The following is a 22,188-nucleotide window of genomic DNA, read 5'->3' as shown; positions in this document are numbered from 1 at the left end:
TATGCTGTAACAAAACAGCAACTGTCAGAAATCTGCATGAAACGCAATGTTTATTTAAAAAAAAAAAAAATTCAAAAAATTGCGTGGGCTCCTGCATAATTTTCATAACCAGCAGAGGGAAAGCAGACGGCTGATGTTAATATTCTGGGAAGGAGCCAATAGACAAAGGTTCCCAGGCTATTAATATCAGCTCACAGCTGTTTGCTTAGCCTTTACTGGCTAGTTTACAGTGGAACCTTAAAAAAAAAAATTGACATGGGGTCCCCCTATAAAACCAGCAAAGGCTAGGCAGACAGCTGCGGGCTGATATTAATAGCCTGGGAAGGGCTCAGCTCTCAGACGCCTCAGAAATGACACATCTTATAGATGCGCCAATTCTGGCACTTAAGCTTTAGTCACACTAAACGACTTACCAACGATCACGACAGACACAGACAGCTCTCTCCAGCGACCAACGATCAGGGGAACGACTTCGGCATCGTTGAAACTGTCTGAAGTCTGGAGTCGGGAGATGTGACTGCTCTACCCGGCCTCCAGTGTTACACTGACAGGAGGTAATCGCTCCCGCAGTGTATCACTGAGCTGCTGTGAGAGTTCAGCGCTCATCAGCTGATCTGCTCCGGTGCTCACTTCTGCAGCGGTGTGAGAACTTTCTCATGCAGCAGTGTCGTGAGAGCACCAGAGCTGATCAGCCGATGAACTCCAGTGAACTCTCACGGCGACTATGTGATACACTGCGGGAGCAAGAACCTCCAGTCAGTGTATCGCCGGCAGCCGGGTAGAGAAGTCACATCTTCGATGTGACTGTTCTACATGTGAGATTGTCGTGGGGCACTCTGTATTAAATAGACTACGGCGGAAAGGTGAGTATAGTTTGGTTTATTACTTTTGATTGTTTGCAGGAGACACATGCATAAGGATTAGGCGTTCGGTGAGTATGTATTTTGTATGTGAATATGTATGTAAGTATGTAACCGTTTTGATTTGTTTTACAATTGAACACAGGCGCCGGACGATTAGACTATTCTCCCATCATCAGCTCATGCTGTCTCTCTTGCTGTCTGTTGTATGTGACAAAAGACGTAGCCGGATGGGAGTAGTCCCATCAGACGACGCCTGGGTACACGTACACACACACAGACAGACTGACACAGGCACACAGTCTCCGCCAACACACACATTCTCCGCCCACACACACTTCTCCATCTGACATCACATCCTTTGACAAATCATGGGGTTTTTTGCAGCAAATACGACCTTTTTACGTCTGCGTTTTTGCTGCAGATTTGACTGACTCATTTGAAGACAATGAGTCAAAAACCTGCAGAAACGCAAAAAGAGTTGACATGCTGCAGAAAATAAAACACTGCAAATACTGGTGGAAATTTACATGTGTACAACACTTCAGGATTGTCATTGCATTACCTTGGTAAGTATTCCATTGCATTTTGGGACCATTTACGTGTGTAAATAAACACATCAAAAACGCTTAAAGGGTAAGTTCACACAGTGCGTTTTTGCTGCTGCTTTTTTTTTTTTTTTGCAGCAAAACCTGATCTTCTTGGCAGGAAAGAAGCTGCGTTTAAAATGCAGGGTTATGGTAAGTTCACACAGGGCGTTTTTGCTGTGCTTTTTTTCTGCAGCAAAACCGGATCTTCTTGGCAGGAAAGAAGCTGCGTTGAAAACGCAGGGTTAGGTGCGTTTTTAGGTTAAGTTCACACAGGGCGTTTTTGCTGCATTTTTTATGCTAATTTTCAGCTGCTTTTTACAGTACCAGCAAAGCCTATGAGATTTCAGAAATCTCATGCATACACACATTGGGTTTTTGTGTGATCAGCATTTTGTACTTTGCGTTTTTTTTGACAGAGCATGTCACTTCTTTCAACGTTTTCCACCCATTGACTTGAATGGGTGGTGAAAAAAACACTGCAAATACACCAGGTTGACTTTTCTGCAGCATATTTGCTGCAGAAAAGTCAAGGAGAGCCAGATTTAACGTCACACTCGGCTCTGCTACATCTAGATGGCACGTTGCATGATGCATTCATGCAACCTGTCATCCAGCAGCAGACTCCCCCATTCACTTGAATGCGGGGGTCCGACATTAGTGTTTGACACGCTGTCATATGCATGACCGCGCAGCAAACACCGCTTCTGATCGGTGGGGAAATCCTCCCCGCCGGTCAGAGAGCCGCGGTTCCCACGCTGTCAGAAGACAGCGGGGAGTGATCAGCTGTGATCAGAGGTGCAAACTCACCTCCGATCACTGGTGTCAGGTGATGGGACTACTGCTCCCATGATCTGACACCTACAGCCACTAATTAGTGACAGCAGGAGCGGCAGATGGGAGTTTTCATCTGCCGCTCCTGCGCTATTAAAAAAAAAAAAAAAAAAAAAAACGGCGTGGGTTCCCCCCTAATTTTGATAACCAGCCAGTCAAAACTTATAGCTGGGGGCTGCAACCCCCTGCTGTCCGCTTCAGCAAGCCTAGTTATCAAGAATAGAGGGGTCCACATGCGCTTTTTTTTTTTTTTTTAATTTAAAAAAAAGATAGAAAAGAAACTGAGTGGGGTCCCCCCATTTTTGACAACCAGCCTTGCTAAAGCTCACAGCTGGGGGCTGGTATTCTCAGGCTGGTAAGGGGCCATTGATATAGACCCCACCTCCCCCCCCCCCCCAACCTAAAAATAGCAGCCCGCCGCTGGCCAGAAAAGGCACATCTATTAGACGTGGTAATTCTAGTGCTTTGCCTGACTCTTCCCACTTGCCCTGTAGTGGTGGCCAGCAGTGTAGTAAGGAGTTAATGTAAGCCAGCTTAGTAATGGAGAAGTGTCAACACCTAGCCATTACTAACCCTATAGTAATTAAAGGGTTAAATAAACACACACATGCATAAAAGTCTTAATGAAATAAAACACCACAGTTTTGACCATATTTTTATTGTTCTGCCATTCCAAAGCGAAGCCCTCGATCTTCTGTAATAAAAATAAAAAAGCAAAAGTATACTCCCTGATCGATCGTAGTCCGATATAACGAGTGTCCCATGCAGAATCTGGGGAGATAAAGCTTACAACCGGGAGCGATGCTAATGCGACCGCTCCTGGCTGTAAGCGACTGGGGAATGAATGAGATGTAGCGGGCGCAGGCTCAGTAATTAGCGGGGACGTCACGGAGCCTGCACTCCCTCACTGCCTGACCTGAGGTAACCTCTGCACCATGGGAAAATGCTGGGGAAGAGGATACCGCAGGTAATGTATCTATTCTATCAATCGATCTATCTATTCATTCTCTCTATGCATTCTATCTACAGGAAGCGGTTTGGTTTTTTCCTCTGTGTGCACACAACTTTATAGGCATGATCTAAGAAAAAAAAGCATTAAAAAAAACGCACCAAAAACACGGCAAAAAAAACCACACCAAAACCGCACATAAACCTGCATTTTAGGCGCAGCTTCTTTCCTGCCAAGATCATGTTTTGCTGCAGGAAAAAAAATGCAGCAAAAACGCCCTGTGTGAACTTGCCCTTAGGTGCGTTTTTTTTTGTTGCGTATTTGGTGCGTTTTTTTCTATGTCTATGCTAATGTCCTTGAATTTTCAGCAGCAAAAAACACAGCAAATAATGATACCTGCGTTTTTGCAACACCCATTCAAGTCAATGGGTGAAAAACGCTGAAAAAAGCAGCAAAAACGCTGAAAGGTGACATGCTCCATGTCCAAAAAAACGCAGCAAAGCACAAAATACTGATCACGCAAAAAACCAATGTGTGTACATGAGATTTCTGAAATCTCATAGGCTTTGCTAGTACTGTAAAAAGCAGCTGAAAATTAGAATAGAAAAAAAAAAACGCAGCCAAAACACCCTACATGAACTTACCCTAAGGCGATGTGCACACGATCAGGAATGGCAGAGTATTTGACAAATGCAATATCTGCATCTGAGGCCACTGGCAGGTCACCTGCGTTTTTACATGTGGTTTTTATGTGTTTTTTCAATGCATTTTTTTTGTCACTTGAAATAAAGCTAATTGAAATTTGGCTTGTGGGAAGAAAAAAAAAGTGATTTCCTGTTTGCAGATATATTGGGGGTATGTTCCCACAGTCAGTACATCTGCAGCACCCAATCCGCAGTGTCCAGATGGTACAGCATAGTGGATAGGATTTCAAGAAATCCCATATCCGCCCACGGAGACGGACATGCAGCGCGTCTTTCCAACCGCAGCATGTCAATTTATGTTTCGGAGACACTCCGTCCCTGCTGCGTAAATTACCCATACACAAATTTATAAAAGAATCCTATCCACAGACTCAGTCAGACTAACCTCTACAACATGGGCAAGACCAAAGAGCTTTATAAGGAGGTCAAGGACAAGATCATAGACCTGCACAAAGCTAGAATGGGCTACAAAACCATAAGTAAGATGCTGAGTGAGAAGGAGACAACTGTTGGTGCAATAGTAAGAAAATGGAAGAAATACAAAATGACTGTCAATCATCTGGGGCACCATGCAAAATGACAACTTGATCTTGATGAAGGTGAGAGATCAGCCTAAAACTACACGGGGGGAAATTGTTAATGATCTAAAGGCAGCTGAGACCACAGTCACCAAGAAAACCATTGCTAACACATTACGCCGGAAGGTTTAAAATTATCCAGTGCCCTCAAGGTCCCCCTGCTATAGAAGGCACATGTGCAGACCCGTCTGAAGTTTGCTAATTGGTAACACTTGGATGATTCTGTGAGGGATTGGGAGAAGGTGTTGTGGTCAGATGAGACAAAAATTTAGCTCTTTGGGATTAGCTCAACTCGCCATGTTTGGAGGAAGAGAAATCCTGCCTATGACCCAAAGAACACCGTCCCCACTGTCAAGCATAGAAGTGGAAACATGTTTTCGGGGTGGTTCTCTGCCAAGGGCACAGGACTACTTCACGGCATCAATGGGAGAATGGATGGAGCCATATACCAAGACAATGACCCAAAACATGCAGCCAATGTAACAAAGGAGTGGCTCAAAAAGAAGCACATTAAGGTCATGGAGAGGCCAAGCCAGTCTCCAGACCTTAATCCCATAGAAAACTTATAGAGGGAGTTTAAGCTCCGAGTTGCCAAGCGACAGCCTCAAAATCTTAATGATTTAGAGATGATCTGCAAAGAGGAGTGGACCAAACTTCCTCCTGACATGTGCGCAAATCTCATCATCAACTACAAAAAAACGTATGACTACTGTGCTTGCCAACAAGGGTTTTGCCACCAAGTATTAAGTCTTGTTTGCCAGAGGGATCAAAAATGTATTTCTCACTGCAAAATGCAAATAAATGTATATAATTTATACAATGTGATTTTATTTTTGATATTCTATCTCTCAATGTTAAAATTAACCTACCCTTACAATTATAGACTGTTCATGTCTTTGTCAGTGGTCAAACTTACAAAATCAGCAAGGGATCAAATACTTATTTCCTTCACTGTAAATGTGATAGAAAATGTACACTGTGCATTGTTAACGAAGGCACACTTCAAGAATATTGAAAAGGAATCTGTCATCAGGTTTATGTTATGTAATCCAAGAGAAGCATACACAGGGGCAGGGACCCCGACACCAGCAATGTGTACTGGACTAATTGCTGATGTTTTGATACAATGTGTTGGTACCTGCTTCAGATCTAGCAGTTCTCCAAATGCTGAGCTCTGTATAACCCTGTCAACACCACTGATTAAAGAAGTTGTCCACTACAATTTTTTTTTCTTTCCATAAATCTTGCTATTATGTGCCACTGAAAACATCCACTGTGTTTATTTTAGCAATATTAGCTGTTATCATGCTGTAGCAGCACATCTTCAGTGCTGGATCCAGCTCTCATGGGGTTAATCGACAACTTCCTTTCTCCCGAGTTATTGTGCTCTAATACTACAAGTTCCATGATGCTTTGCACAGGCTTCTAAGCAGGAACCTACCACACCCACTCCAAAACACACCCAAACCCCTCCCTCCTCTATCTTCAAAAAGATTTGTGATGTAATTTCTGCCCAACCTCCTCTTTTACATTTGTCCAACCCACACTCCATTACACGGATGGATGGATGGATGGATGGATGGATGGATGGATGGATAGATATAGATTTTTTCGTTTATCGCTCCCCTTCTTTCCAGAGCCATAATTTTCCGTCAATATGGCCATGTGAGGGCTTATCTTTTGTGGGACAAATTCTACTTTTGAACGACACCATTGGTTTTACCATGTCGTGTAACAGAAAATGTGAAAAATAGGTATTAAGCTTACCGTTAATTATGTTTCCAGGAGTCCATCCTGACAGCACCCTGGAGGACGTCCTCCTCCCCTTGCTGGGACAGGAAACACACGAGTTTAAAAGGTCAAGTCCCACCCACAGTCCTCAGTGTTGTAACAAGAACCGCCTCAAGGATATGCAGAAAAAAATCTTTGTTTAATGGTAGCAAACATATCACATTATAACCAGGAACATATTACATCATATGCTAGGAATAGGTTACAAACATGCTAGAATACCATGCATCATATAATAATACAGGGAGGGAACTACCCGTGCTGTCAGGATGGACTCCTGGAAACATAATTAACGGTAAGCTTAATACCCATTTTCCAGGACGTCATCCTGACAGCACCCTGGAGAGTACCAAAGCACCTCCTCAGGGTGGGATAACCGCTTGGAGAACCTTTCTCCCAAATGCAGTATGCTGACCAGACAAAACATCAAGTTTATAGTGTTTGCAAAAGGTATTGGCACTAGCCCATGTCGCGGCCTTACAAATCTGTTCTAGAGAGGCACCTGCCCTCTCTGCCCAAGAAGTAGCTATCCCTCTAGTCGAATGTACATGGAGACCCTCCGGAGGAGAGAGCCCTTCAGATTGGTAGGCCTCAGAGATCACGGACGTGATCCACCGAGCAATAGAGGCCTTTTTACCCCTATTCTTGCCCCCATACAAAATGAATAAGTTTGGGTCGATGCGCCAAGTGTTGGTGGCTGTCAGGTAGTCAAGAACTGCCTGCCTGACATCCAGAGAATGAAGGACCTTTTCTTTAGCATTAGCAGGGTTATTGCAGAAAGATGGTAACACGATCTCTTGATTTCTATTTTTAGTTGTTCCTACTTTTGGAATAAAAGAGGGGTCGAGTTTAAGAATTATACAATCCTCTCTAATCTGAAGGTATGGGTCCCTAGTACACAGGGCCTGAATTTCCCCCACTCTTTTAGCCGTAGTCACTGCCACAAGAAACGCCGTTTTACGTGTAAGAATGGAAATGGGCATATTATCCACTGACGCATAGAGGTCTTTGCAGAGAAATCTGAGGACCAAGTTAAGGTCCCAAGAAGGAGACATATGTCTGATAGTGGGGCGCAACCTCTGGGTAGCTCTGATGAATCTAACTATCCACGGGTGTGACGCTAGGGGATAGTCGAGGAAAGAACTAAGTGCCGAGATCTGCACCTTCAATGTGCTTGGTTTAAGACCTTTGTCAAACCCAGTCTGCAAGAAATCTAAAATTCTGGGTAAGTCGGGAGTGCCTGCCGTAACCTCAGACCTGCCACCCTCCAGACAGAACCGTCTCCAAATTTTCAAGTAAATTGCTGACGTAACAGGCTTCCTACTAGACTTCATAGTAGATATTACTTGGCTTGATAGACCCTTAGCCTTCAAGATGGACCCTTCAGGATCCATGCCGAGAGATGGAGCTTCGCTGGGTTTGGGTGGAATACCGGACCCTGGTGGATTATATCCGCTCTGAGAGGGAGCTCTACTGGATTCTCGATTGCTAGCTCTAGTAGAAGGGAAAACCAACTCCTTCTTGGCCAGTATGGAACGATCAATATGACGAGAGCTCAATCCTCTTTGATCTTTCTGAGAACAGCCGGAACCAACGCCAGAGGGGGAAATGCATACGAGAGAGGTTCCGTCCAATCCTGGCTCAGAGCATCTATCCCTTCCGGAAGATCCCGCGGGTTCAGAGAGAAGAATTTTGAGACCTTTGAATTTCTCCTGCTTGCGAATAGGTCTATACAGGGGGTTCCCCAGCGAAGACATAAGTCCTGGAAGACGTCCTGGTTGAGTTCCCACTCTGTTGCAGACACCTCCCTTCTGCTGAGATAGTCCGCTATAACATTATGGGAGCCTTCCAGGTGAACCTCTGAAATAGAAAGGACCGATCTTTCTGCCCAACGAAATATCTTCTCTGTCAGTTCCTGAAGCGCATGGTGTTTCGCACCTCCTTGATGTTTCAGGAAAGAGACTGTTGTCACATTGTCGGACATTATCCTGACTTGACGATTCTCCAGGATGTGTCGGTTCCTTCTCAAAGCTTCCCAGACCACGTATAGTTCCTTGAAGTTGGAGGAGCTGTGGATGACGTTTTCCGGCCATCTCCCCTGAAGGATCTTGTCTTCTAGGTGAGCTCCCCAGCCCCAAGCGCTGGCATCTGTAGTAACTACTACGTATGGATCTGCGGACCATAACACTCCTTTTCTTAATTTCTCTGGCTTTGTCCACCAGAGGAGAGACCTTCTTACACGATGAGATAGGTGTAAAGTACTGTCCAGAGAAGACAGACTCCTGTCCCATCTGGAAAGAATCAATTTCTGTAGTGGTCTTGAATGGAACTGAGCCCATCTTACACACGGAATACAGGCCGTCATCAGGCTGAGGACTCGCATGGCCGTCCTTGTCGTCACCCTGTGCTCCAGCAGGAGCCAAACCTGAGACTGTACTGCAATCAGCTTGGACTCGGGTAAGAGGGATATTCTGTTCATTGAATCCAGACGTACTCCCAGAAAAGTCTTCTTGCACTCTGGAGTCAAATCGGATTTCCGCCAATTTATGACCCAACCAAGTTCTTCCATCACTGAAATAGTTCGGTTCCTGTGGTCTGATAGAATTTCTGGCGTTCTTGCCACCAGGAGAAAGTCGTCGAGATAAGGGATTATTCTGATCCCCTGATTTCTTAGGAAAGCGACAATCTCCGACACCAGTTTTGTGAAGATACGAGGTGCTGAGGCAAGACCAAATGGAAGGCACTGAAACTGGAAGCGAAAGGTCCCGGACGGCAGAACTACCGCAAACCTCAGAAGCCTCTGAGAAGAAGGGTGGACGGGAACCTGATAATAGGCACTCTTTAGATCTAGAGCAGAGGTCCCCAACTCCAGTCCTCAAGGCCCACCAACAGGTCATGTTTTCAGGATTTCCTTAGTCTTGCCCAGGTAATAATTGCATCACCTGTGCAATGCAAAGGAAATCCTGAAAACATGACCTGTTGGTGGGCCTTGAGGACTGGAGTTGGGGACCTCTGATCTAGAGTGCACATCACAGCATTCTGATCTATTAGGAGTATTGCCGAACGGATGGATTCCATCCGAAACCTCTTGTACCTGACCCAGGCATTTAGAGGTTTCAGATTTATTATAGTGCGAGATTTGCCGGACGGTTTCATTATGGAAAAAAGGGAGGAGTAATGACCCAAGCCTATTTCCGGAGATGGTACCGGAACTATGACTTCTGAGGAGAGCATTTCCATCAGGTCTGTCAACATGGGAGAGTCTCGCGATACTACCGTAGGACTGATGAATCTGTCTGGTGGGGGGGGGAGTAGAGCTCTATACTGTAGCCTTCTGAGATGGTCCGAAGGACCCACTGATTTTGAGTGATCCGAGCCCAATTGTGTGAAAATTGGCGGAGCCGACCCCCTATGAGACTGGCGTCATTGCGATTTAGATTTTGAGGAAGGGCTGAAGAAGAAACCTCTGTTTCTATTGCCCTGGCTACGGGAGCCCCATAAGATCCTCTATTGGATCTGCCTCCTCTAAACTCAGACTGCCTTCTGAAGGGGAATCCTCTCCGAAAGGACTGGGGCTTCTTAGATTTCTCCTCTGGAAACCCCTTCTTTTTGTCGGAGGCTGACTCCAAAATGGTATCCAGGGAGGGTCCAAAAACCCTTTCACCTGAGAAGGGAATTGAACAAAGTTTAGATTTGGAAGCATTATCCCCTGACCAGGACCTTAGCCAGACCGCCCTCCTAGCCGCGTTAGATAAGGAACTGCATCTGGCCGAAAACCTGACTGACTCAGCAGTCATATCAGACAGATAAGCCGTGGCAGATTTCATTATAGGAAGGGAATTTATGATTTCAGATCTCGGGGTCTTATTGGATAGGTGCTCCTCCAATTGACCCATCCATAGATACATAGACCGAGCCACCGAAGTAGCCGCTATATTTGTTTTTATTAGAGCCGCAGAAGATTCCCAGGCTCTTATTAACAATATGTCAGCCTTCCTATCCATAGGATCACGCAGGTTTGATGAGTCCTCAAAAGGTATGGCCGTTTTCTTGGCCACCTTTGCCACAGGAACGTCAATTTTGGGAACTTCGTCCCATAGTTTTATGTCATCAGGCTCATAAGGTAGACGAGCTTTAAAGTCCTTGGATAACACCAGCCGGCGTTCTGCCTCTTTCCACTCTTCCAGAATCATGGCCTTAATGTGCTCGCTAACCGGAAATACTGTCTGCTGACGTGACATAAGTCCACCAAACATCAAGTCCTGCCTGGTTTGTAGTTTAGAAGTCTCCTCTATTTGCAAAGTGCTTCGCACCGCCTGCACCAGATCATTTGTGTCTTCTGCCTGGAAGAGGTATTTTCTTTGGTAATCCTGGCTTCCTGATGGAAGCTCTCCCTCTTCCTCTGAGACGAAGTCCTCTGAGTTAGACCTGTCCTCAGAAGTAACCTCCTGTTCTCTTAAGTCCTGCTCCCATCTGGCCCGCTTACGGGTGGGGATAGGACTGGATTTCTGCACCATGGTAGACAAAGAAGTTTGTACTTCTTCGGGTATAAGGGATCTCATCTCAGCCAGCAATGTGGGTTGTTCGTCCCTTACGACCTTAAGGTACCGTCACACTTAGCGACGCTGCAGCGATACCGACAACGATCCGGATCGCTGCAGCGTCGCTGTTTGGTCGCTGGAGAGCTGTCACACAGATCGCTCTCCAGCGACCAACGATGCCGGTAACCAGGGTAAACATCGGGTAACTAAGCGCAGGGCCGCGCTTAGTAACCCGATGTTTACCCTGGTTACCATCCTAAAAGTTAAAAAAAACAAACAGTACATACTTACCTACCGCTGTCTGTCCTCCAGCGCTGTGCTCTGCACTCCTCCTGTACTGTCTGTGAGCACAGCGGCCGGAAAGCAGAGCGGTGACGTCACCGCTCTGCTTTCTGGCTGACCGACGCTCACAGCCAGAGCAGGAGGAGTGCAGAGCACAGCGCTGGAGGACAGACAGCGGTAGGTAAGTATGTACTGTTTGTTTTTTTTTACTTTTAGGATGGTAACCAGGGTAAACATCGGGTTACTAAGCGCGGCCCTGAGCTTAGTTACCCGATGTTTACCCTGGTTACCAGTGAAGACATCGCTGAATCGGTGTCACACACGCCGATTCAGCGATGTCTGCGGGGAGTCCAGCGACCAAATAAAGTTCTGGACTTTCTTCCCCGACCAGCGACAGCACAGCAGGGGCCTGATCGCTGCTGCCTGTCACACTGGACGATATCGCTAGTGAGGACGCTGCAACGTCACGGATCGCTAGCGATATCGTCTAGTGTGACGGTACCTTAAGCTGTGCAGTCCCCGCATAAAGATTTCCCATGGGAGTCCGGAAGCTTCATATTACAAAGGGGACATCTATAGCAGATTTCCCAGATGCCTTGCCGGATTTCTTAATCTGAACAGGAGGACCCGCGGGGTTTCCCTTATCCTTATATGACATAAGAAGGGATAAGCACTGGGGTGAGCCTGCTTCTGCATATAGATAGGGGAACTTGCGCCATGCGCACTTACCCCCTCCTCGGTTGGAGTGCTTGTGTCCATGATGAGGGTAGCAGGTCCCCACAGCTCTCAGCGCCAGATCAGGAGCGCTTCTGCCGCTGTGCGATTCACTGCACGCTTTCCCCCGCACATACAGCGTTACCGGAAGTGACGCGTTCTGACGACTTCCTGCCGGGAGACGCCGTTCTGGATACCACGCTGCCCAGGATGGCCGCACACCGCGTGGATGGCGTCCGCAGCCGAGAGCCTCCCACCGGGAGGAGCGGCTGCCACCAGGAGCCTCGTCCACTCCTGGTCTTTGGAGCAGAGGGACCCCCCACCGGAGGGTTTCTGCCCTGAGCCTCTTGACAGGGGGAAGGGTATTGGCAAGCCGCACGATCCCCCTGAGCTCCGGTAAGTCCTGCGCAGCTTCTCACTCGTGCGTCCCTTCCTTGCAGGGACAGGAAAAACACTGAGGACTGTGGGTGGGACTTGACCTTTTAAACTCGTGTGTTTCCTGTCCCAGCAAGGGGAGGAGGACGTCCTCCAGGGTGCTGTCAGGATGACGTCCTGGAAAAAATTCAAAGTGCGATGAAATTGCAAAAAAAAGTGCAATCCCACGCTTGTTTTTTGCTAGGTTCACTAAATGCTAAGGCTGTGTGCACAAATTGCGGATTTGATTGCAAATCCATAGGGTTTTTTGCTGCACTGAATTGCATCAAATCCGCAGTGTAGTGCACAACCAATGTAAGTCTATGGGAGCTGCAGACTTGTTGTGCACATGCTACGGAAAAAGCCGCACCAAAACGCAGCTTTTTTTCTCCGCAGCATGTCATTTCTTTTGTGCCGAACTGCAGCGTTTCTGCACCCTTAGGACGGTATCACACACCGCGAGATACGGCCGAGTCTCACAGGTTAAAACCAAGCTCTGGCACCGGCACTCCAGAGCGGAGCGTGCGGCCGCATAGCAATACATGGAGCAGCACGCTCCGCTCCGGAGTGCCGCTGCCAGAGCTTGGTTTTAACCTGCGAGACTCGGCCGTATCTCGCTGAGGCGTGACTCCAGCCTTAGACTTTCATTGAGTCGGGCACATCCTCAGCTAAACCACAGATGTAACAAAGATCTGCAGTTTTGCTGCGGATGTGGGCCCGAGAAACGCTGCAGTTCAGGAGGAGGGAAGTGTGTGGGCGGTGACTGTGTGTGTGTGTGTGTGTATGTGTGCGAGCGGGGTCTGCGGGCTGTTCGGGTGTGTGCGGGGCTGTGCGGAGGGTCTTTTGGGGTGTGTGTGCAGGCATCATCCGATGGGACTACAAGTACGCAGCATCCAATCTGCAGCTAATTTGGATGTAAGGCTACTTTCACACTTCCGTCGGTACGGGGCCGTCGCAAACCGTCGGCCCGACGTACCGACGGACGTTGTGCTAAATTTAGCACAACGTGGGCAGCGGATGCAGTTTTATAACGCATCCGCTGCCCATTGTGATGAGCAGGGAGGAGGGGGCGGAGTTCCGGCCGCGCATGCGCGGTCGGAAATGGCGGACACGTTGCACAAAAAAAAGTTACATTTAACGTTTTTTGTGCGTCACGTTCGCCAAAACACGACGGATCCGTCGCACGACGGATGCGACGTGTACCCATCCGTCGCTAATACAAGTCTATGGGCAAAAAACGCATCCTGGAAGCACATTTGCAGGATGCGTTTTTTGCCCAAAACGATGGATTGCGACGGAGCCCAGAAGAAAAACCACGCAAAAACCGCACAAAAAATATTTTACAAAATGCATCAAAACCGTGCAAAAATGCACCACAAATTGCACCAAGAACTGCATCAAAACCGCACAAAAAAGCGGCATCAAAACCGCGCAAAAAACGTGAAAAAAATTGCATCAAAAACGCAGCTGCGTTTTCTGCAAGGAGATGCAGATTTTGTGCAAAAAAAATCTGCACCCAAATCTGCAACGTGTGCACACAGCATAAAACAGACCTGCCATTATGATTCTCCAAGTCATTACGAGTTCATAGACACCAAACACGTCTAGGTCATTTTTTATCTAAGTGGTGAAAAAAAAATTCCAAACTTTGCTAAAAAGAAATAAAATAATTGCGCCATTTTCTGATACGCGTAGCGTCTATATTTTCTGGGATATCGGGTCGAGTGAGGGCTAATTTTTTGCACGCCGAGCTGATGTTTTTATTGATACCACTTTTGTGTAGATACGTTCTTTTGATCGCCCTTAATTGTATTTTAATGCAATGTCGCGGCGACCAAAAAAAAACAATTTTGGCTTTTGATTTTTTTTTTTCTCGCTATGCTGTTTAGTCATCATGTACATTTTTTTTTGTTGTATTGAAAACAGCCGACATGTTGCGGCTTTGAAGTGGGCTCACCGCCGAAGCCCACCTCAAAGTGGGGGATACTGCCAGCTGACGTACTATTCTGTCAGCTGGCAGAAAAGGGTTAATGAACAATATGTTTGTTTATAAAAAAAAAAAAAACGAAAAAAAAAATGACGTGGGCTCACGCCCAATTTTCTGCACCAGAGGAGGAAAGCCGACGGCCAATATTTTTAGCCTGCTATATCAGCCCACAGCTGTCTGTGTAGCCTTTACTGGCTATCAAAATAGGGGGACCCCCCAAAAAAATGACGTGGGGTTCCCCTATATTTTATAGCCAGAAAGACTGTGGGCTGATATTCAAAGCCCAGAGAGGCCATGGATATTGCTCCCGTGACGTGGGGTTCCCCTATATTTTATAGCCAGAAAGACTGTGGGCTGATATTCATAGCCTAGAGAGGCCATGGATATTGCTCCCCCCCCCCCCCCCCCGGCTACAAATACCAGTCCGCAGCCGCCCCAGAAATGGCACTTAGACCCTCTCTTCCCACTCCCGTGTAGCGGTGGGATATGGGGTAATAAGGAGTTAATGTCACCTTGCTATTGTAAGGTGACATTAAGACGGGTTAAAGGGAACCTGTCACCCCGTTTTTTGAGATTGAGCTATAAATACTGTTAAATAGGGCCTGAGCTGTGCGTTACTATAGTGTATGTAGTGTACCCTGATTCCCCATGTATGCTGAGAAATACATTACCAAAGTCGCCGTTTTCGCCTGTCAATCAGGCTGGTCTGGTCAGGTGGGCGTGTTCACAGCGCTCTTTTCTTCCCCAGCTTTCCGTTGGTGGCGTAGTGGTGTGCGCATGTCCAGAGTTCCGACTTCCCTGCGCCCACGTGAAGACACAGCGCGCGATCTGCGCTGTAATCCCTTGCATCGGTGGGAGCGGCCATCTTCCTGGGGCCGCGCGTGCGCAGATGGAGTGCTCTGCTGCACGGGGCTTCAGGAAAATGGCCGCGGGATGCCGCGCGTGCGCATTAGAGATCGCGGCGGCCATTTTCCCAAAGCCGAGTTTGCATCTTTAATAATGGAGAGGCGTCAATAAGTCACCTATCCATTATTAATCCTAAAGTAGTGAAATTTTTAAAAAATTTTAAAAAAAAAGGCACAGCCAGAAAAAAGTATTTTAATATTCTTCATTTAACCATACGTACCATACTTCAGCGCCTGCAAAAAACGTAAAATGAACCGTATACTACCTGTCCGCCGTAGTCCAATTAATAACGAGTGTCCCACAACGATCTCCTCTATAGAACAGTGACATTGGGTTATGTCACTGCTCTATAGGACCCTTAGTGACACACTGACAGGAGACAATGGCTCCTGCAGTGCATCACTGAGGTTACTAAAGTTCAAAGTCTTACTTTATGGCAATTGCTGCCTGGGAAAATTTCTCACACAGCAATGGCATAAAGTGAGACTAGGGACTATTTTCTCACAGGGGCATAGGAATACATTGTGAGGAATACATTGTGGAAGGATACCCTCCATCATTGTATTCCTGGAGTCCCTGGAGAGCAGTCGCATTAGCTGATGCTCCTGCTCTCCACGGGAGATCGTCATGGGACACTCGTTTTAATTGGATTTCTGCAGACGGAGTATATTGGTGGTTTATTATTTTAATCTTTTTTACAGATGACACTGGCTTCGGGGATTAAAGTGACAAGTGATGGTGAGTATGTAATCTATGTTATATGTACTGTATGTCTGTATGTACTGTATGTGGCATGTCGCATGTCATTGTATGTCATCGCATGTCGTCGCATGTTGCCACAAACTGCATGTCGTCGCATGCTGCATGCCGCATGTCATTGCATGCTGCATGTCACGTTATTGCATGTCGCATGGTGCTTGTCGCATGTCGTCGCATGCTGCATGTCGCATATCATCGCATGTGGCATGTCGCATGTTGTCGCATGGCATGGTGCATGTCGTCGCATGGCATGGTGCATGTCATCGCATGTCACGTGCTGCATGTCGTCGCATGTTGCATGTCGCCGCATGTCATGTTATTGCATGTCGCATGCTGTCGCATGGTGCATGTCATCGCATGTCGCATGTTGTTGCATGTCACATGTTATTGCATGTCGCATGCTGTCACATGTCATCGCATGGTGCATGTCTTCGCATGTCATCACATGTCGCATGCTGCATGTCATCGCATGTTGTCTCATGGTGCATGTCATCGCATGTCACATGTCGTATCATGTCGCATGTTGTTGCATGTCGCATGTTATATGGTGTATGTTGTATGTACTGTATACGTGTGTATGTGTGTTATTTTTTACATTCGAAACATTAGCCGGATGATGGGACTACTACTGTCCCATCATTGGCTAATGTGTCACTCACTGTCACTGTAGCAGGCAGAGCCCGATGGGACTTGTAGTCCCATTGGACGAAGCCTGCACACAGAGACACCCCCGCCACCACCACCACCGCACAGCCCCGCAGCAGACCCCAGCACCGCCCGCACATACCGGCGCCGGCACGCAGACCCCCGCACATACCGGCGTCGGCACACATACCACCGGCGCCCGCACATTCCTGCCTAGCCCCGCCCGCACATCCCTGCTTAGCCCCGCCTGCCCCACCACAGCCCTGCAGCCCACAGCCCCACCCACAGCCCAGTCACTCTTGATGAGTGACTGCTGACTGTGAGGCTGGTCACGCCTGCTGCTGACGTCAGGTCAATTTCCAGAGTCTGGAAATTGATGTGACGTCGGCGGAAATAAGCGGTGGACAACCCCTTTAATTACGGAAGAAAAACTGGGAAAGAAAAAAGGGCAATAGGCTCTTATCCGATGACAATGGGGTGTCAGAGAAAGGGGAGATAAATTCACCTAGCTAGGTTGCTGAATGGCAACACATAACAAGCATATAAAACAGCAGCTGCACAGATACCGGTCAAAAGGACGACCAAGGATACAGAGAGGAAAACGGCGGTATCTCTTGCGCTGCCATCCAAATATATGTAAAATTAAAACATTTAGACAGGTTTTAAAGTCAATATATGTCGAGGTCACGCAGGACCTCTTCATTAGAACAAAAAAGTCCTGATGAGGTCCTGCGTGACCTCGAAACGTGTTGACTTTTAAACTTGTCTAAAGAAATGTTTTAATTTTACGGATATTTGGATATTCCTCTCAACATCACTGATTAGCAACTTTCAGTGTACACTGTGCATGTCAAAGTTTAGGACCTGGTATAAGAGAGATGCCGTAAAGGGGCTACCAGGTACACATAAAATTGGCCATTTTTATGCGCTAAACGCTCTCATTTTTCATATTTCTAGTGCAGTAATGCAGTTCAATTTTCATATTTCAAGTCTGCATGTTCTAGCGCTGCAGTGTGCTGCCATATTTACTTAACTGTATACGAGTTGGCGACTCTAGGTTCAGCACCTGTTCACACTTAGTCTATGTTTGGATGTGCCGGTCAGGTTTTTGAAATGTATTCTTTAGCCTTCTGATCGTGCACTCCCCCTCCTAGCCGCAGGTGTTTTAATTACAGCAGGTCCAATGCCCCTCCACAGAGAGAATTTTAGTCTAAGAAGAGGTTTTCACATGTACCCATTCAGATGGAGACGTTTATTCTCAGTGAGGTAAGGCAAGTTCAGGACCTGGTATAAGAGAGATGCCGTAAAGGGGCTACCAGGTACACATAAAATTGGCCATTTTTATGCGCTAAACGCTCTCATTTTTCATATTTCTAGTGCAGTAATGCAGTTCAAATTTCGTATTTCAAGTTTGCATGTTCTAGCGCTGCAGTGTGCTGCCTTATTTACTTAACTGTACACTGTGCATAGGCAGCAAGCTGATAGTCAGTGGTGGGGGTGGAGTTATACAGAGCTCATGAATATGAAGAACTACATGGCAGCAGGTTTACTAATCTGTTAAAATCACTGATCAGCAGAAGATTAGAAAAACCACAGCAAGCAGCCCAATAAGTGACATCACTGGGAGCAGGGTTTCTGTCTATATTATGCTGCTCTCAGATTCAGGTGCAAAAATATGGTGACATACCAATTAATGGTAACAAAGAGTTCTTAATTTATATAGGATTATTTGAAATATATTTTAAAGGGTAAATGCAGTTTGTTCCAACCAATAATGGGAATCGTGTTAGTAATCTAAAACAGCTTTAAACAAATGCCAATGCACGTCAGGGTCATTCCTGAATTTTTCAAACGTCTACAATGAATTTTCTTTTAAAAGGGAATTCATCAGGTCCAGATTCCCTATGTAAATAAAAGCAGAGCATGTTAGAGTGGATAACCAGAATACAGAGCAAGGGTCTGTCACAGGTAGCCGTCATCTGTGAAAGGAGGAAATAATAATATACGGTAACTGTGCTGCGCTCTGCTTTACTAACATAGTTCTTTGTAATAGACTGTATGTGAGGCCATCTATTTGGTAAATCAGCCCTAAGAGGGATGTGAAATGAGCATGTAGACAATTTCTTAAGCATATTTTTAGTAAATCAGACTTGTCAGTATAGAAAAAACAAAAACAAAAAACAAACATCTACCTTACTCTCAAGATCAATGTTTTGGATATGCAGCTCTAAAGCTCTCAATTTCAGAGAGAGGACTTCCTTATCTTCTTTCAGCTGTCCACATTCATCCAACTGCTGATTTTGCTTTTCCTTTAAATGCAGGTTCTCATTCTTTAGCTGTTTGTTTTCATCCTTTAGTTTCTCATTTTCCTCCAACCACTTATTGTCACTTCTCACACCATTAGAATTACTACAAGGTGATCAACAAGTTCAAGAGCTCAAACAGACAAGGTAGGTTCACAAATCATTGACTTATCAGTCATTATTAACCAAGTATATTTATTTACAAGAGGACCCAGTAGTAGAAATCCAAGGCTGACAATCAGAGTTCAGCCACGGATGTGCCCACAGATCCTCATGAAGATTAGCCACATTTTCAATGTCATAACTCATAGATGCATTGTGATAATCTGCAGCTATTCCATGAGAAATAAAAATGAATATTCATACTTCCGTAGAAGTTTTATGCACTGCATGCAAAAAAAAACACTTCTTAAAGAATTTTTCCTCTGAATGGATTATAAAATATTCCTTTTTGCTACCAAAAAATTTTAAAAAAAATAATAAGTTTACGGTTGTAAATCACTAGTTGATCCTATGGTTGTGTATTACTGACTTTCATACTGCTAAAGGGTTGTTCACATTTCCTGACTAAGGCTGGGTTCATACTGCGTTTTAGGGGTCCCCAACTCCAGTCCTCAAGGCCCACCAACAGGTCATATTTTCAGGATTTCCTTTGCATTGCACAGGTGATGCAATTATTACCTGGGCAAGACTAAGGAAATCCTGAAAACATGACATGTTGGTGGGCCTTGAGGACTGGAGTTGGGGACCCCTGCGTTAGATGGACTACTTTACACCGCGGCACAACGGGGCGTAACGGAGTCCGTTAACGCCGCCATTAAGTCCAATGTCAGACGCATCGCTAGCGCATACCCACAATGGATGTGCGCTAGCGATGTGCAGTCATTGAGTGACGGACCCTGGGACGCGGGCTGCAGCGTTTCCGGGTCTGTCACTGCTAGCGCATCTGCTAGCTCTATCTGCACTAGCACAATGTTATGTCGCCACTTGCGTTAATAGCAGCCCATTAACGCATGTGTTGAACGGGCTGCTGTTATCACAGTGTGAATCTAGCCTTATGCATTCACCAAAGATTTGCATCACATCCCGCTGTGTAGCGAAACCATATAAACAGAAATGGGTGTATTGATTAGTAGGACTCTGGACCATCATCCTCATCAATTGGCTTTGGCTGCTGGACAGAAGCACTGCAAATCTCTTACATTCTGGTGTCAACCAGCTTTTGATTAGCCAGGGCCAAAATCTTATGTGCAGCTCGATGCAATTATAACGTTGCATGGCTAATCTATTACCTTTCCAGTGTCCCTGATGTAGCTTTGGATTTGCTGAGCTCCTGTCCAACTGCATGACACTACTGACCTCGCCCATGGACAAGAGTCCCATAAATCGATCCGCGCCTCACTAATATGAATGCATTTGTTCTTAAAGGGAACCTGTTAGCAGGATTGTGCACAGTAACCAACACACAGTGTCAGGTCGGCGCCATTATACAATGATACCTTGGTTGATGAAATCCGTCTTGTGGTTGTTCTTTAATCTTTGTTTGTAGTTAAAGGGAACCTGTCACCCCGTTTTTTTCAGATTGAGATAAAAATACTGTTAAATAGGGCCTGCGCTGTGCGTTACAATAGTGTATGTAGTGTACCCTGATTCCCCACCTATGCTGCGAAATACATTACCAAAGTCGCCGTTTTCGCCTGTCAATCAGGCTGGTCAGGTCGGGTGGGCGTGGTGACATCGCGGTTTCTTCCCCAGCTTTCCGTTGGTGGCGTAGTGGTGTGCGCATGTCCAAGTGCCGAATCCACTGCGCGCAGGTGAAGAAAAAGCGCGCGATCTGCGCTATTACCCTTGTCATCGGTGGGGGCGGCCATCTTTTTGAGGCCGCGCGTGCGCAGATGGAGTGCTCTGCTGCACGGGGCTTCAGGAAAATGGCCGTGGGATGCCACGCGTGCGCAGATGGAGATCGCGGCGGCCATTTTCCTGAAGCCGAGATGCAAACTCGGCTTTGGGAAAATGGCCGCCGCGATCTTCATCTGCGCACGCGCAGCATCCCGCGGCCATTTTCCTGAAGCCCCGTGCAGCAGAGCACTCCATCTGCGCACGCGCGGCCTCAGGAAGATGGCCACCCCCACCGATGACAAGGGTAATAGCACAGATCGCACGCTTTTTCTTCACCTGCGCACAGTGGATTCGGCACTTGGACATGCGCACACCACTACGCCACCAACGGAAAGCTGGGGAAGAAACAGCGATGTCACCACGCCCACCCGACCTGACCAGCCTGATTGACAGGCGAAAACGGCGACTTTGGTAATGTATTTCGCAGCATAGGTGGGGAATCAGGGTACACTACATACACTATTGTAACGCACAGCGCAGGCCCTATTTAACAGTACTTTTATCTCAATCTGAAAAAACGGGGTGACAGGTTCCCTTTAATGAGATTCTCGTGCCCTAAGGCGGGGCTGGTGTATGTGGTGCTCTGATTATATATTCATAATGCAGACTGCTGATACATCACTCATCCCTTACTGACCTGCCCCTAGTTTACATAATGAATTCCATCACATACTGAAAAAAGAAACAAAACGCTTCTGCAGGCAGGTGCCGGCCGTGTCATAATCGCATGTTTAGTGTGCTAATAATAAATTTTCTTGATGTTATTCAGCTAGGGGAAAGAAAAAAAAATAGGGATTTCTCCGAGCCAATCATTGTGGGACACAGGACCATGGGTGTTATGCTGCTGCCACTAGGAGAACACTAAGTGAACACAGAAAGATTAACTCCTTCTCTGCAGTATACACCCTCTCTCTGGCTGAGATTCAACCAGTTTCGGTAGCAAAGCAGTAGGAGTATTAAACAAAAGACAATAAACTATGTCAAAACCGAAGAACTAACAAGCCAATAGGCTAACAGGGTGGGTGCTGTGTCCCCCAATGATCGGCTCGGAGAAAAGGATTTTACGGTGAGTACACAAAAATCCCTATTTCTCCTACGCCTTATTGGGGGACACAGGACCATGGGACATCCTAAAGCAGTCACTGGGTGGGGAGTAACATAACTGCTAAGGCCTCTTTCACACTTCCGTCTTTTAGCTCCCGTCAAAATCCATCGATTTTTTAAAAAACGGATCCAGCAAATTTTTCTGCTGGATCCTTTTTTTTTCCCCATAGATTTGTATTAGCGACAGACTGTGACGGATGGCCATCCGTTTCATCCGTCGTGCACTTGATCCATCGGAAAATTGCTGTCAGTCGGGTGGTGACAACGCACAGAGGAACGTTTTTTCTGTAAGTCGGAAAATCGCTCAGCAACGGATCCTGCGCTGCCCGCT

At 46.5% G+C, this 22,188-nt stretch overlaps 1 protein-coding gene across 1 annotated transcript in view; it reads right to left on the bottom strand.

The window, feature by feature from the left end:
• The window catches only part of STK31 (serine/threonine kinase 31), a 160,961-nt gene that overhangs the window by 81,431 nt on the left and 57,342 nt on the right, over positions 1-22,188 (bottom strand). The window contains exon 8 of the mRNA XM_069729864.1: positions 18,744-18,960. Coding sequence (XP_069585965.1) covers positions 18,744-18,960 — 217 coding nt within the window. The remainder of the gene's footprint in view (positions 1-18,743; positions 18,961-22,188) is intronic.

Source organism: Ranitomeya imitator, chromosome 6 (assembly GCF_032444005.1).
Source record: "Ranitomeya imitator isolate aRanImi1 chromosome 6, aRanImi1.pri, whole genome shotgun sequence".
Classification (NCBI taxonomy): domain Eukaryota; kingdom Metazoa; phylum Chordata; class Amphibia; order Anura; family Dendrobatidae; genus Ranitomeya; species Ranitomeya imitator.
Note: the sequence above shows the minus strand (reverse complement) of the source record. Positions and strands in the feature narration are given on the sequence as shown.